The 15,058-nt window shown below is 39.7% G+C and overlaps 4 protein-coding genes across 8 annotated transcripts; 2 read left to right on the forward strand and 2 right to left on the reverse strand.

Moving 5' to 3' along the window:
• Positions 1-14: 14 nt before the first annotated feature.
• On the reverse strand, positions 15-3,353 carry LOC18011897 (MLO-like protein 10). The gene is made up of 16 exons (XM_006393723.2): positions 3,181-3,353; positions 2,842-3,070; positions 2,673-2,730; positions 2,406-2,593; positions 2,202-2,318; positions 2,068-2,128; positions 1,903-1,991; positions 1,724-1,798; positions 1,559-1,647; positions 1,429-1,478; positions 1,303-1,343; positions 1,055-1,228; positions 900-935; positions 757-824; positions 598-658; positions 15-494 (listed from the first exon to the last, which is right to left on the reverse strand). Exons 1-16 carry the CDS (start codon positions 3,225-3,227, stop codon positions 90-92), a joined length of 1,788 nt encoding a protein of 595 aa, XP_006393785.2. The 5' UTR covers positions 3,228-3,353; the 3' UTR covers positions 15-89.
• A 1,688-nt stretch (positions 3,354-5,041) lies between these two features.
• Positions 5,042-7,240, forward strand: LOC18013458 (protein PIN-LIKES 7). The gene is made up of 8 exons (XM_006393725.2): positions 5,042-5,203; positions 5,294-5,373; positions 5,451-5,575; positions 5,648-5,769; positions 5,865-6,125; positions 6,240-6,340; positions 6,411-6,649; positions 6,746-7,240. Exons 1-8 carry the CDS (start codon positions 5,069-5,071, stop codon positions 6,868-6,870), a joined length of 1,188 nt encoding a protein of 395 aa, XP_006393787.1. The 5' UTR covers positions 5,042-5,068; the 3' UTR covers positions 6,871-7,240.
• Positions 7,241-7,869: 629 nt separating this feature from the next.
• On the reverse strand, positions 7,870-13,345 carry LOC18011898 (protein GRIP). Of its 3 annotated transcripts, none has more exons than XM_024151199.1 (22): positions 13,137-13,345; positions 12,607-13,031; positions 12,409-12,524; positions 12,115-12,284; positions 11,876-11,969; positions 11,646-11,732; positions 11,450-11,530; positions 11,193-11,318; positions 10,760-10,868; positions 10,584-10,663; positions 10,265-10,393; positions 10,085-10,185; positions 9,758-9,891; positions 9,574-9,671; positions 9,369-9,488; positions 9,186-9,234; positions 9,011-9,069; positions 8,799-8,870; positions 8,667-8,714; positions 8,481-8,586; positions 8,332-8,390; positions 7,870-8,248 (listed from the first exon to the last, which is right to left on the reverse strand). In XM_024151199.1, the coding sequence occupies exons 2-22, from the start codon at positions 12,956-12,958 to the stop codon at positions 8,120-8,122; spliced, it is 2,319 nt and encodes a 772-aa protein (XP_024006967.1). In that variant the 5' UTR covers positions 12,959-13,031; positions 13,137-13,345; the 3' UTR covers positions 7,870-8,119. The 3 variants fall into 3 exon arrangements, with proteins under 3 accessions (XP_024006967.1, XP_006393788.1, XP_024006968.1); XM_006393726.2 differs by having other exon boundaries at positions 9,186-9,213; positions 13,137-13,340; XM_024151200.1 differs by lacking the exon at positions 13,137-13,345 and having other exon boundaries at positions 12,115-12,282; positions 12,408-12,524; positions 12,607-12,937.
• A 649-nt stretch (positions 13,346-13,994) lies between these two features.
• On the forward strand, positions 13,995-14,963 carry LOC18011914 (thiosulfate sulfurtransferase 16, chloroplastic). 3 transcript variants are annotated; one of them, XM_006393727.2, is made up of 4 exons: positions 13,995-14,148; positions 14,268-14,341; positions 14,435-14,559; positions 14,674-14,963. In XM_006393727.2, the coding sequence occupies exons 1-4, from the start codon at positions 14,060-14,062 to the stop codon at positions 14,749-14,751; spliced, it is 366 nt and encodes a 121-aa protein (XP_006393789.1). In that variant the 5' UTR covers positions 13,995-14,059; the 3' UTR covers positions 14,752-14,963. The 3 variants fall into 3 exon arrangements, with proteins under 3 accessions (XP_006393789.1, XP_006393790.1, XP_006393791.1); XM_006393728.2 differs by having other exon boundaries at positions 14,002-14,148; positions 14,432-14,559; XM_006393729.2 differs by having other exon boundaries at positions 14,002-14,148; positions 14,268-14,559.
• The last annotated feature ends 95 nt before the right edge of the window (positions 14,964-15,058 follow it).

Raw genomic sequence — 15,058 nt, forward strand, 5'->3', positions numbered from 1 at the left:
CTGGCAAGGCAGTTATGTATATTAGCGTACAAAGTCTAGTAGAAACAAAGACCTTGATGGAATTTGCTCTGCATTCATTTTGAATATTATTAATCCATATCATTAGGACGAACAGGAGTCACAAAGGAAAATTGGTTTTCAGGGATAATATCTCCAGAATATTCCATCTCTCTGGACTGATCGTGCCCTTCTTTAGGTGCAGGCGATAATGGCTCAGCTTCAAAATCGGACATGTTTTCAAGATCAGACATGTTTTGGTCTTCATAATTACTCATGTAAGAGGCTGTCGAGTGACCGGTGGTCTTGGAGCGGAGTAGAGTGGCTCCAGATGCGTGAAAGGCTGAAGTTGAGGTGCTGACACTGCTAGAACCACCATGGGTCTCTGTTGGTGGCTTTCTTGCTTTGCCTTTCTTCTTCTTCACAGCCATGTGCCATTTCTTCAACGCTTTTGCCATTTGTTCATCAAACACAGATTTCTTCATGTGTGAACCCATCTGCCCACATCAACAACATTAGTTATCCCCTTGTAAGCTTCTCTATCCCCATCGTTCTGACACACGTATCTGGACAGTGAAGGCTGAGATTAGGATAATGTACCTGAGTAACTAGTGCGTACAATGGAAGCGTGATGTAGCTGCACAAAATCAAAGCTCCTACGCTGCAAAATAGCCAAGTTGTTCAGCTCATTAGAATCGTTCCCAGCGAGATCTATGGATTCGTTTCTTCACTAGTGGTTAGTGTAAGAATAAGCTTTACCCAAATGAGAGTTTTGCGATGACAAGTTTGAAATCCTTGTGGAAGCAAGATTTTAGCTTAAAGGAATACTGCATGCCAAATTAACGAAATGTATTAGTCAGAAGATATAGAAGAGAATAAAAATCAGAGTTGATCTCAATTACCCAGATCCAGAAGAAGTATGTTATTTGGAAAGCATTCTACAAAAAGAAGACTTAATTAGACATAAGTTGCAGGATGGAGCGAAAGATAAACACAAGCACGCAAATGCAATGCTGGCTGTGTTTGAACCAAAAAAGAATATATATATTGCAAGTACCTGAAATAAGGCGAAGTGGAGAAGATGAAGCAGCAACTGAGGGCGACTAAACCAAAAGTACTTATCTGAACCATGCACAAGAGGTATCCCTTGAACAACTGCGTGTCTATCTGTGATTTCCAGAGCCATTCTTGTTAGGATCGCTTGAAGCTTGGTACCGACAGCTAAAATGATCTGCAAGAGTTCTAAGTGAGACTTGCAAGCCCCTGGCACATAAGAAGATTCTCTTAACAGCATAATTTTCTTACAAGTATAGGCAGGATCGACGCCCAAAACATTGTTTCCCAGCCTAAAAAGGGAAGGGATAACTCCTTTTAGTAAACTAATAACCAATGATTCAGTAAAGCGAGCAAGCAAATGCAAAGCTGGCTCACCATTAACATTCAGAAGTAAGAAAACCACAAATGATGCCCACAGAAGTGGACTGCAAAGCAAAACTTTTGTCAGAAATGTGGACAAACTCTCATGAAACTAGCATTGCGACTACGCCTTTGTGTTATGTACCTTATTCCAACTACCACCTTGAAATCGTCTTCCAATGATCTTTTGATATATTTTTGGAAGTCGAACTTTCTTCCCGGAGCTAAATGGGCCTAAAAGTAGACTCACCCATAAAAAAATCACCAAAGTAGAAGGAAAATAACAACAGAGAATTGAGTTTTGCCTTACGGCGATGAAGCCGTGGCGCAGAGTCAGGTAGTCCGTTCTCCCGACAGATCGAAAGAACTGCTGTAGGAAGCACCCCTGTAAATCAGATGGTTGAGAGAACATTACATATATGAATTTTTCCATCAACAACTTTATGCTGCGAGGGCTTGCTAAAGAAGAAGGAAATGCTTCTAGCTCACAGCATAAAAGAAGAAGGGGACTTTTGTCCAAAAACTGGAATGTTGTCTAACGAAGGACGTCTCATGAGTGAGCCTGAATCTTGATGGATCTTGCATAGAGAAAAGCCCGATTAAGTGACCTATATGTATAGAACAAGCTGTTTTAGTTAAGAAGAAGTCGCCTACCGACTGAAAACTCGTAATCATGAGAAAATGTCTCCTGCTCCCACTTTTTCCAGCCACGGATCTGCAGTTGCAGTAAATGATGAATAGCTTGGAAAGGAGATTTTTAGGAAACAGTAAAATTAGACTTGTCGGACCTTGAGTCTGCCTAGCATCATTGTAATGAAACTGTAGAGAATGTGAAAGACAGCCATGAAGAACAATAGGATGTGCAGCTGATGCAAACCCGTGACAGATATGAGTGGTTCATGACCCTGCGGAAAACCAAAAAGAAAAGAACATAAGTGTGCGGTGACGAAATAGATAGCGTGAAGTTTATTAAAAGGGAAGCTAAATATGACCTCATCGCAGCGAGAAGAGGTAGTGGCAGCAGCTAGATGTCTGCGGTGGGTCTTGTCTTGGTCATGAGTAGGAAGAGGAGCTGGACAAGGTAACATAGATGCAGCAGCCTTTTCAGGGATACAAATCTTGAGTATGTACTGCTCTCCGAAGGTCAGTAACAAGGAAATGAATCCTAGAATCATCAGCTCTGCATCCATTTTATGCATAATACATGTTAATTTTCTTAATTGAAGACAAGAGTAAGAGAAACAAGTCTCTGATCTTACCGGCCTTTATTTTTTCCAAGGCTTCAAACAGAGAGTTCTTATGCTTCTCCCACAACCACTGAGAAAAGGAAGAAAAAAATACAAGATTTAGACAATCGAGAACACACATACGGAAGAGAAGAAAGGAAGAAAAAAAAATGGGAAGGGGGAGAAAGAATTGAGGTCAAACCGTGGCAACTTTGTGAAGAGCCTTCTCGAGGAGAACAGAGACAAGGATGAAAAAGGTACAGACGAGGGCAACGGCCCAGGTGGGAGTCTGGGAGAGCTCTTTCTCTTTGGCGCCGCCTGTAGAGGAAGCTCGGGCGTAGACAGGAAGCAGCAGAGAGCAGAGGAGCAAAGTGGTCCAATACCAAAAGCATCTTGTGGCCATGTTAGCCAAAAGAAGAAGATCTCTTGTCCTAGATTACGTAAAACAGTGAAGATGGCAGAAAACAAAAAACAAAAAAAAAAAATACATAAAACATAGAACAAATAAATGCGGTGTTGACTTGCAAAAACGTCCGCTTACCTTGATATGTTTTGAAGCAATAAATTATGAGAAGAGAGATCAATCATCAATGTTGAGAATGTGTCTATTTCATGTCTCTATTCAAAACTCAACCTTACAGTCAATTCAACAAACTAAGGTCACTGTTGTGGTTCTATCAAAAACTATAAGAAGTAGGAGGAGTTGTTTCAGTTACTTCTCTCACCCAACAGGACTTAAAAAAGATAATGATATCAACACAAACGAAAATTTGGTTGCCTATGAGAGACCAGAGAAAGAATTATAGAAGAGAATCACTCATCAATTCTTGTTGACTAATTGGTTTTGCTTTTTATGATTTCTATTCCGCTTTTGATTAAATATATGCCAACTTGCCACTTTATAGATATAGAGTATATCATCTCAAAAATTAAAATTACTGTTGGCCATTGCTCCACCACTGCCGACCCGACCAACTTTTTTTGTTTCTTTATTTACGTAAATGTTCTTCACTCTTTTTTTTTTTTAGCACTGATTTATTAATCTATTACAAATGATAAGAATTATTAAATATTCTTAATTTATCTATATATATATATTATATATTATTTGTAGTAATAAGAATTTACTATTTTTTATAGTTCCAACAGTCGATGATAAAATAATGGGCTTGATCCTGCAGTGACTTCGTATAAATAAATGATTTGGAAAATAATGGACTAAGCGCATTTTTAGGCCCACCAATTCTTATATCATACATACCTACTTGGGCTCATACAGGCCCATATACTGAACTTGTAGTACATGCAGCCCAAAAGTTCTCTTTTTGTTATCCCACTCAATGCCGATCTGTAAACACGCCATTATTTGAATGATAGGCTAAGTCATGCATGCACCGCACCTATCATATCTCCCGGACTGGTTCTACCACAACCTGGTCTCATCATCATGCTTACCTTTTCTTTTAAATAATTATTTGACTATCGTTTACTTCCTTTAAATCTTATCCTGAGCTTTATATATGTACTTATCTGAGACACATATACAAGCGAACGACGGTTTCTTCTTCTTCCTCTTCTTGTTATTATTTAATTTAATCCTATAAGTTTTCTCGCGTATTGTCACTGTTTGTTATATTAGATTATTTTCCTCAAGTTAAAATTACACTGTTTTCCATCTGTGTATGTGCTGTGTTAGGAACTTAGGATCAGGTTAGCGGAGCGGCCTGTATATATGAAAGTCTTGCAGACCACACAGTTGACATCTATTATTAATTTAGATGTAATAAAGTAAAAAAGAATGATACGTACTGTGGACTTGGCATCGCAATCACAGCCGTTGGAGGAATGTTTCATATTGTATGTTAGATATATATTAAAAACAAACACAATAATATAATGTATGATTAATATGTCAAAACTGGCCACTAATTTGGAAAGAATATGTTAGCATGTGACAGGTTGGATTACTTCTGCCTCCTTTGCTCGAGTAAAATGTGGAAAGAAAGACATGAAATTATTTTGTTTATATATACGGGGAGCAACCAGACCATGACGAGTCTTGCTATGATTCTGTCAACACTAACCTGAGAGGATCCCAAAAGCCTCCCGTCCCTTTGAATCTTTAAATTTTGAAGTCCATGTGATCCACGTGTGATGTGCACCACCTGAACGGCTGAACCCAACATTACCCAGAAGCCAACTTGTCCTTCTAAACCCTTTTTTCTTGTATGCCTTCTCCTTCTGTTGAAAAGTTGGACTCTTCTTCTTCTTCTTCATGTATCCCCACTCCTCTACGTATGCAATATATACCTATCAATTCTCTCCATCTCCACCACTCTACACATAATTATCAAAGCTTTCATCTCTATCTTACATTGATTACTTTTCTTCTTCTGCAAGAAACCAAAAAAAAAAAAAAAAATAGAGAGATGGGTTTCTTAGAATTATTGGAGGTGGCTTCAATGCCAATCGTCCAAGTTCTCCTAATCAGCGTTCTTGGTGCCTTCTTGGCAACTGATTACTGCTCTCTTCTCTCCGCTGACACCCGAAGATCCGTGAACAAGGTACAAACCTTCGTCGTCTCTGTTTTTTATTTTATTTGATGATCATTCATGCACTTCTAGTAATGAACATATATATATATATATTTGCAGCTCGTCTTCGTGGTCTTCACCCCTTGCATCATGTTTGCCAACCTTGCCCAGACTGTCACATTACAGGACATTATTTCATGGTATGCACTACCCTTATTCACTCGGTCCTATGAGAAACCTTGGTGCTTTAATTTGATTTAAGCAAATCAATTTTCAGGTGGTTCATGCCCATAAATGTTGGAATCACCTTTCTAGTAGGAGGCATTCTTGGATGGTTGGTGGTCAAACTGCTGAACCCCAAACCTCAACTTCATGGTCTCATAATTGCCACTTGTGCCTCAGGTAACATTAATTCCATAAAATTTAATCGAAGAGATTCCTGAAATCTAACATAAATGATATGATATGATGTAGGCAATATGGGAAACCTTATGCTTATTCTAGTCCCTGCCATCTGTGATGAGGAAGGAAGTCCTTTTGGGAATCGGAGTGTTTGCAGATCCATTGGACTCTCCTACGCATCTTTCTCTATGGCGGTAAGTCAAACCAAACATAGCATCTTCTCTGCTGACCATACTTGTTAAAGTAATTTTTGAACCTTTTTTTTATTTTTGTTTTTTCTCAAGCGCAGCTCGGGGGTTTCTACATTTGGACCTACAGTTACCAACTTGTGAGAAGCTCTGCTACACAATTCAAAGCTCTTGCAGCTACCGGCGTGGTCAAAACCCCAAACAAGGACATTGACTCTGATCCCCACACTCTTCTCCTGAAGCCGCAACAAAACCAAGACCTTGAAATCCAAGTGAAACAAAAGGTGTCTACTCGGACATACATCAAGGACTTACTCCATCAGATTCTTGAGGAACTCTTTGCACCACCCACTATTGGTGCCGTAAGTAAAAATAAAAAATAAAGAAGGAGAGACATGATTTCATTTCTCCATTCAGTAATGAACTACTAGCTAATGCATATATATATAATTTTTTTTTTTTTGGGTTCCATTCAGATTCTTGGTTTCGCCTTCGGAGCAACCAATTGGCTAAGGAATCTTATAATTGGGGAGAATGCCCCGTTGAGAGTCATCCAAGATTCAGTGAAACTACTTGGGTATGGACTTAAAAGCACGTTTTTAGGTATATAACTATCACGTTATTACGACTAATAGTTAACTTGGCAGGGACGGCACAATTCCTTGCATCACACTCATATTGGGGGGCAACCTGATTCAGGGTCTGCGTTCCTCAGCCGTGAAGACGTCGGTGATCGTGGGAGTGATCTGTGTGCGCTACATCATCCTCCCCGTGGTGGGAGTCGGGGTGGTCCAATTAGCATGGAATCTAGGCTATCTTCCTCCAGACCCTCTCTTCCGATACGTTCTCATGCTTCAGTTCACACTGCCGCCTGCCATGAATATCAGTAATTTACTTTGAAAATTTCGGTGAATTTATTATTATTGGGTAGCTAGATAAACAAGGAATGGGGGGGATTAATCATTTGTGTTACGGGTTGCAGGCACAATGGCACAGCTGTTTGACGTGGCTCAAGATGAGTGCTCGGTCATCTTCTTATGGACCTACCTGGTTGCATCCTTAGCCCTCACCGTGTGGTCAACCATATTCCTCTCCATCCTCTCATGAAAGATGATGTGAGAAGCAAATGGAGTTTCTTGGTTGTGTCATGTGTGGGTGTATAATCAATCATTTTCTTGTTGTTGTTAATCTGTTATTGGATTACTTTCCTAGTACTAGTGATTTCAACCATGTTGTTGTCCTCAAAACAAAAAGAGAGAAAGACATAGTTTTTATGTGGGCTTTTTCTAGAAAAGGGATAGGAAGTGTGGGCCCATAAAGAGAGAGAGCCCAAATAGAAGAGGCGTTGTGAAGAAACAAACGTGCGCCGGCTGCATCCTCCACGAGTCCACGTTGCGTTGCTGCTACTGCTTCACGCCTCTTCAATCATTTCGGAAACTTCTACATTTCTTCACACCTGTCCTCTCCTTTTTTTTAAATATTTTTTCTTCTCTAATTTCATACTTGTTATATGTTAATATGATTTGTATTTTCTTATTATCAAGAAAAAAATAATCTGATTCAACAAACAGCTCATCATAATTACAAGAATTTGGTTAAGGCGTGTCGATTGATCCTCAGGATCACATGGCAGATCAGAGGAAATTTATGTATTTCGTGAGCGAGCGAATCAAAAATAAAACTTGTCGTTTTTCACAGATTGTTTAAAAAAAACAGACTCCTGAGATGTGGTAAATACAAGAAGGTAATATCAGTGTGATTTTTATTTTATTTGATAAGAGAAAAAAACATACATACATTAAATGTATTATCTAACATTTGACCACACAGATTGCTCTGCAGTTTTTCGTCTGTCTTTATAATTAATTTTTGATAGAAAATTAGTGAAAATTAGTGACAAAATTAGCCCTATTCAATAAACATATTTCGGCCCGTAACTATTTTGTTAAGGCCCAGTGCAAGTTTATATATACAGCTTGATCTGGATAAGCCTATTCATAAACTGATACCAGTCAATCAGAATGATAGGTTATGGGCTTGTGCAGACGAGGCCGGTTGCTCCCATAAACTAGTTTACCAAAAAAAAAAAAAAAAACATAAAGTCCAGATCTTAAGTTTATTTTGCATAGAAATTTATCATTAATCTGATATATGTATCATTAACTGATACGGTCCAACTCAATTTAGTGGATTCCTTTCTTTACAAAACTAAAAAAAAAACTAGTGGTTTTCTTGAACTTTTTCAATGTTCACTAAACAAAACGAAGGGTCAGTAGTAAAAACACAGTCATGTGTATCTTCTTGGCCCAAAAGAATGTGGTGTAGCTCTCGCCTCCAGTCGTCAGTGCCCACCCAACTAGGAAAACGAGAATCTTGAGAAGAGGGATAGACCTGAACCTTCACTTGTCGCACCTGGACTCACCTCTGTTTTTGTTGTTGTTGCTGTTGCTGCTGAGCTATGGTACGCTTGCTGACACTTCTGGATCTGCCATTTCCATCACACATGGTTAGGTTTTTTTCCAAACAACAAAATTAAACACACAACAAGGTCCAAGCCTTAGATCTAACCTCCTCCGGACTGAATTGAAGTAACATTCCCACTACTGGTAGTAAAGCCTCCACTTCACCTGCAACCATCACACGTTATTTCTCCCTACAACATCAACTTTATGGATCACCTTCAATCTCCAGAGTGTTTTTCTTTTTGTTTTTTATACCTGTTTCTAACAGCTTTAAAATCACATTCTTGAGGTATGTCATATCGACACCTTCTCTTTTCTGTTTTCTTTCCATCTCCCTCAACTCCGTTTTAAGCATGGCTTCCTGTAATCAGCATACCCCCTCCCAATGTATTAACAAGACCATACAACCGTGACTCAAACTCTTATGTAATCGCAACATACCTGTTGACTGCGAAGACGGTTTTCGCGCTCAAGCTCCTCTATTTCCTCCTGATTTAGCTTAAACAATTAATAAGGGAAAAAAATGGGCGCGCAGAAACAGATTTAAATAGATGCAACCAATTCCTAGTATACCTGAAGAGCTAAAATATGCCGCTGTGTCTGTGCTAACTCTTCTTCTCTCTGGGCCTGTTGCCTTGCCAATATCTGAAATTTACAATATCATGTGTAATTATCAGCTCTCAATGATTGTCCTCATAGCATTACATTCGAATGCAATTCTGTTCTAAGATTAAAAATCAGTCCTTGTTCGGAAAAACAGACGGCTAATATTTACACACTCCTACCAGAATCTGGTGTTCTGCGGCAGAAGTGCTCAAGTTAGATACATCCTGCTGTTGTGACTCTGAAGCACCACCGTTTGAAGAAAATATTAGGGAAGTTGATAACAGGCAACCCTCTGATTCATTCATATGTGAAGCCAAACTTGTAAACTAAATGGTCAAAGAAAGAATCTCATACCTGTATAGTTGTTCCCATAGTGATGAACCTGAGATGGAGATTTGTTCAACTTAATGCCACATGAAGAGTGAAATTCAAGCGCAAATTAAAAAAAAATTACAACCACCGAATTCTGATTACGAAAAAAAGGAGAAGCAAGAGAAAACAGAAAGGAAAAAAAAAAAAAGACCGCCATCAACGTACTACTGGTTTTGGTTCCATAGAGTTTCGAAGAACTTTATTCTCATCCATGAGTTTGGATATCTCTCGATCCTTTTCCTCAATGAGTCTATCTGCAAGCTCGCGTACTGATTCATGCTCCTCCTGCAGGCACGTCAGTTGAACACAAAATATCGCCAATCTTTCTTATAAAAACCAGACCACGGATTAGTAACAAAATATGGCTTACCTTCAGTCGTTTATTCCGCATTTTGGTATCTTCTAGTTCTTTTTCTAGATCTTCTGCCGAAGAGGCTTCATTTTGAGCAGCTAAAGCTTCACATCTTCCTGCAGATTACTATAACCTTTTAGGAAGAGAAATTTGATCTCCAAGAACAAATGATGAAAATCGAATTTTGATTTTGGTCAATTACGTCGCCAAGTTTCTTCTAAAACTCGAAGGTCTTCTTCCCACGCTTGTTTATCCGCCTGATTGCGAGCAAGAGTGGAATCAAGCTTCAATTCAAGACATTTGATCTGCTCGCTGGCATTTTTAAGTGCTCCAGCTCTGAAATGGATATGAAACATACAAATAGCTCAGAACTATATGTGAGAAAACTCCACAAAGCAGTCCACTGAGAACATTGTGTCTCAGTTGATTTTTTCGGGAATGAGCAGTCAAACTCCGGAATCAAACTTGAAAACTTTTCGGCACAATCAAAATATGGTTTTTGGGGATGTAATTTGTGGCATGTGAATACCTTTCCTCAAGTTCTTTCTCAAGGTTAGCCAAAGCACCCTGAAGATCTTGCCGTGCCCTATCCCTCTCTGCAGATACCAAATATACTTCTTTTTCAGCTTCCTAACACCATCCAAAAAGCAAATTAGTTGGTAAGCCCGCTGATAAAATTAGCTCCATCTTAAAATTCTAGATAACTTACCTTTAGAGCTTCCTCAAGAGATTTGATCTGTTCAGAGTCTTTCGCTGCAGCCAGCTCCATGTCCTTCTTTTGCAGAAGCGCGTGAGCACGGATCTTGTAAGAAGAAAATTCACTCTGGAGACGGTTGATCTGTGAACAGTTACAAGAAAATATGGTTAAGGTGAAGACAAGCTTAAGCAGAACATTTCTTAAAGCTCAAAATGGCTCTTTGTTCCATGATCATACATGATATGTGATTAAAAAATGGTTGAGTGATACGTCCGTTCCTACCCAAGCAAGCTACAATATCTCTCAAAATAACGAAAAGTACATTATGTACCTCTTCTCTTGCACCTTTGAGTTCAGCATCTTTTGTGCTTAGCATCTGGGTCTGCATGGACATTTCAGATCCCAGCTGACCTGACAATTTAGATGGATAAATTTAATATATTTCACTGAAAAATGTAAAACATAACTAGATTAAGGTTTCAAGGTTTCATGATCTTCGTAAATTACTTCTCATTTTAGCCACTTCCATTTCGGCACGTAAGTAGTTGCTTTCAGCGATTTCCAGTTTAGATTTAAGAGCATCGCATGAAGCTTCCCAAGTCTCCTTTTCCTTTTCCTGAAGGAACAAAATATTTCATGTCTTCCAGGACTTGAACAGAAGAAATATAATAATTCATATGGCCAAAAAAACTGAAACTCCAACCATGCTGTCTGATGCTAAAGAATGTTTATAGTTATTTATATGCACTCCTATGTTCATTCCCTGGCTAAATCATTTCTAGGAAAACTGCTAAGTTAACGATGGAACTCGTGTGAAGACTAGTATGTGAAACAAGTTCTTAGAATATAGGAGTGGAGAACAATAACGAAGGACAAATGACAGGAGAGAGACATGGCATCAGAGAGTCCTGGGGATTCATCTTTTAAACATTCCACTTACATTCTCCGCTTTCAGGTGTGCAAGCTCTCCTTTAAGAGTTTCTGCAGCAGCCCTTAGCCTTGCTGCTTCGCCAGTTGCAGCTGCCTCCATCTCTGCAACTTTAGATTCCTTCTCTGCAAGTAGTACCTAAAAGACGTGTAAAATGGAAAGTCCAGGTGAGAATAATTCATCACAAATTTCAAACAATCTCTCTTGCCCATAGTAAACCTAAGGACAGCATCAGATAGGAAAGTGAAGAATTTAGTAACAAGACTAACCTGTAGTCCCGAAATGGTTTCGGCTGCTTTGTCCCTCTCTGATAGGGCATCTATGACCTGTGCTTCCAAACTCTCTAAGTTCTGTCAAGAAAGTGGAGAGAAGAGAAGACCTCGGATATCATTAGCGGACAATGAAAAGGGGCAATGGTGTCTCATAGCATAGAAGAAGCAACACAAGTAGGCTGATGCTGACTACCTTTTGATGTTTGGCTGAAATCTCAGTAACTGCAGTTTGCTTTCTCTCTTCAACAGCTTGTAATTGCTTTTTCAGGTCCTCGAGCACCTAGGATAAAAGCAAGTACGCAAATGAAGCAGAGTTTAAACAGGCACTCATCCCTCTCTCTATGTCTCTTTTGATCTCTCTCTATAACTCTCTACCTTTCTATTTATTGCAGACTAATGTTACAAGAATGAAACAGACCATACCTGGTCTTTATCAAGAAGTGACTGTTGCAATGTCTCTATCTTATTTTCTTTAGGCTGTAATGAGCTACGTAGTTCCTCGATAGTATCTCTAAGCCTTGGTAAGGGAAAAATAGAGAAAAATCAAGAATTCAAATTCTGAGAGATAGCTGGAGAAGTGTGGGAAAGATGACATTCATTACATACAGTTCAGAATCAAAAGCATGGCTAGAAGGAAATTTAACAATCTTGATGTTATTTACTTGTTATTGGCACTCCGTAGTTGTTGCCTCTCCGCATCCATTGCTTTAAGTGCTTCATTCGCCTGTTGCCTAGTGCGCTCCAGCTCTTGCTGCATGGATGAGTGCTGAGAAGATGCGCGTTCAGCTGTTTCACTAACTTCCCGGAAACGAGCGTCGAGGTCGTCTTTTTCCTGAAGACAGAATTAGGAGATTTAGACAGTGGACAAAGCAGCGAAATTCTGAGGTAGTGTAGGCTGTAGCAATAGAAAGGTAGAAGTGATTTTGGGAACTCAGCAGAAGGCATTACGATTTGACCTTTTGGATTTCTTGAATGCGCTGTTTAGCCCTTTTGTGTAGCCTGGTGAATTTGGCGTCCAGGTCGGCATATTTCTCTTCGCGGTCTTTTATTTCCTGGTCCAGCTTCTGTTGAGCTACACCAAAAAAATCAACAACAACTTCAGGAAAAAACAAAGATGCTTCTGATTGGGTGTATACACAGGAAAGATGCCTGACCTTGGGAAAACTTGGTGAAGTATTCTTGGGCTTTTGCATCTGCCTCAGAGTATGCTTCCCTTAGATGCTCCAGAGCTTGCTCAGCTGCAACTCGAGTTTGTTTTTCAACATCAATTTCTCTACTCAATGATGCGAGCCGTTGTTGAAGTTGCGGTGAGACTGCTCTGTCCCCTTCCACTTGCTCTACTTGATCCTTAAATTGGGATCTGAGAAAGTCATTTTCTAATCTGAGCTCAGCAATCATTTGCAGAAGCTGATCATGATTATCACCAAGCGATGTCAAATTCTCCTTTGCCGCATCAGATTCTCCTTGCTCTTCTGCAATCACGTCAGCTTCCTTGTCTTGGAACATCTTGGCAGATGTTTGAACACAACTCTGATGATGTCAGAAAGTGTGGGATGTGCCCAGCTGAAGATATCAAGAGCTGGAAACAAGCACGAAATTGGAGAAATCGCCAGTTGAGTTTGAATCAACAACAATCAAAGGAGAGAGGAAGCGCAATTTGATGGTAATCAGAGAAGAAGCTAACCTTGAGATGGAGAGCAGCCAAGGAAGAGGCAGCAGAGAGAGAGTGAGTGAGATCGCAAGGAATCTCGGTTTCCGAATTTGGATCTCGCCCCCAACCCAACCTCAAGGTTCAAAAATGTCGTCGTCGTCGTGGTGCTTGTCAGACCAATGACGGAAAAAATGCACCCAGAATCCTCAAATTTACAGGTATTTGCACCGAACAACCTAAAACTTTCGCAAAATGCACCCAGAGTCCTCAGTTTTACAGGTATTTGCATCGAAAACCCTAAAACTTTTGAAAAAATGCAATGAGTAAACCCAGCGAGGTTAACGCCGTTAGGTTGGTGTGACGGGAGCTTAAATGATGTCGTTTAGAAAACAGAAAATACCCGAGCCAAACACATGAGTTGATTCATTTCATTTGAAAAGTCAGCATAGCTTCTCATGGAAGCGAACGACATTGTTGTTTGCGATCCAATTGAGTGGATTGGCTTTTTCTTCTGCTTCTTCGAAGTTGTTACTGTTTAGGAGATGCGTCTTTCCAGTGTCGTTTCCTAACCTCGAGGCAATGTAGCTGTACGTACACCAACAACATCTTTCACTGTTTGATTCAGAAATTCAGAAGATCTACGGACACGGTGGCTAACTAATTATCTCTGTTCTTCCACTTTCTGTTCACAGAGATAGATTCAGAAGAATGGAGGCATGATCATTGGGATGGACACATAAGAAGAAACACATAAGAAGAATCTAGAGGCCCATTCATTTATCATCAAGGTTTCTAATTGGGCTGAAACATTAAGGCCTGTGGAGCATCATTTCTAAAACATTGGCCCAAGTATGACCATTGACTGATTCATCGGTATCGCCTTGAAATCTTGAATGATTGATTGATTTCATGAATGAATTTATTATTGCATACAAAAGCTCTAAAAGTAAAGTGATATGGCAGAGGGGAGAGTCCCAACTACTTCGGTGTCGGTCATAGTCGCTCACGACCTTCTTTTAGCCGGCCACCGCTATTTGGACGTCAGGTTTGCCACCTCAATTCCACTTTTGATCTTGCACCGACAGACAGATAAGAGAAACTAGATTAGACATCTCAAACATCAACATAGCAATCTTCAAGTCTTGTAATTAATGTATGATATAGGACTCCAGAAGAGTTCAGCCAGGGACATGCCTGTGGAGCGATCAACGTTCCCTATATGAAGCGAGGAGATTCAGGTTTTACTATGTTGAAACTTGATTTGTGTGTGTGTATTTGTTTTTTTTTTCTTTTTTTACAAAAGAAAAAAGGTGTGATTGTGAATGAAGCAGGGATGTCAAAGAACCCGAGCTTCTTGGAACAAGTCTCCTCCCATTTCGGAGAAGCCGATAAGATCATTGTTGGGTGCCAGAGCGGGGGAAGATCTTTGAAAGCCACGGCTGAGCTTCTTGATGCCGTAATTAAGAAGCTCCCAACATATTCTTTCAACTTACTTTGAAACTTGTAGCTAGTTGTCTGTCGATTAATTATATTTTAGTTTGTTGATATGATACCATTTGGAAAATTGCAGGGTTTCACGGGCGTCACAGATATCGCCGGTGGCTATGCTGCCTGGACCCAGAATGGGCTTCCTACGCAAGAAGACTGATAATGACTCACCACCATCTTCTTTCATGCAACTAATCTCTACTTGTCTCTATTTATAAGAATAATACACCAGCAGAGTGTTTCCAGATGTTAAATGACCCTACTTGTCCTCCTATTTTTTGTTTTTTTTTTTTTTGTGTGTGTGCTTGCTCATATGAATAACAGCCCACGACTCAAGTGTTGTGATCGGAATGTCTATTGCACTTATATATACGTATATAGTTGCAAAATTAAATAAGATATGGAAAAGGATCACGTTGTTTGAGTTAGATGCAGCACAAAGACAATGGAGAGGACGTCAGATGATT

The sequence above is a fragment of the Eutrema salsugineum genome, unplaced genomic scaffold, assembly GCF_000478725.1.
Source record: "Eutrema salsugineum unplaced genomic scaffold, Eutsalg1_0 scaffold_6, whole genome shotgun sequence".
Taxonomy (NCBI): Eukaryota; Viridiplantae; Streptophyta; class Magnoliopsida; order Brassicales; family Brassicaceae; genus Eutrema; species Eutrema salsugineum.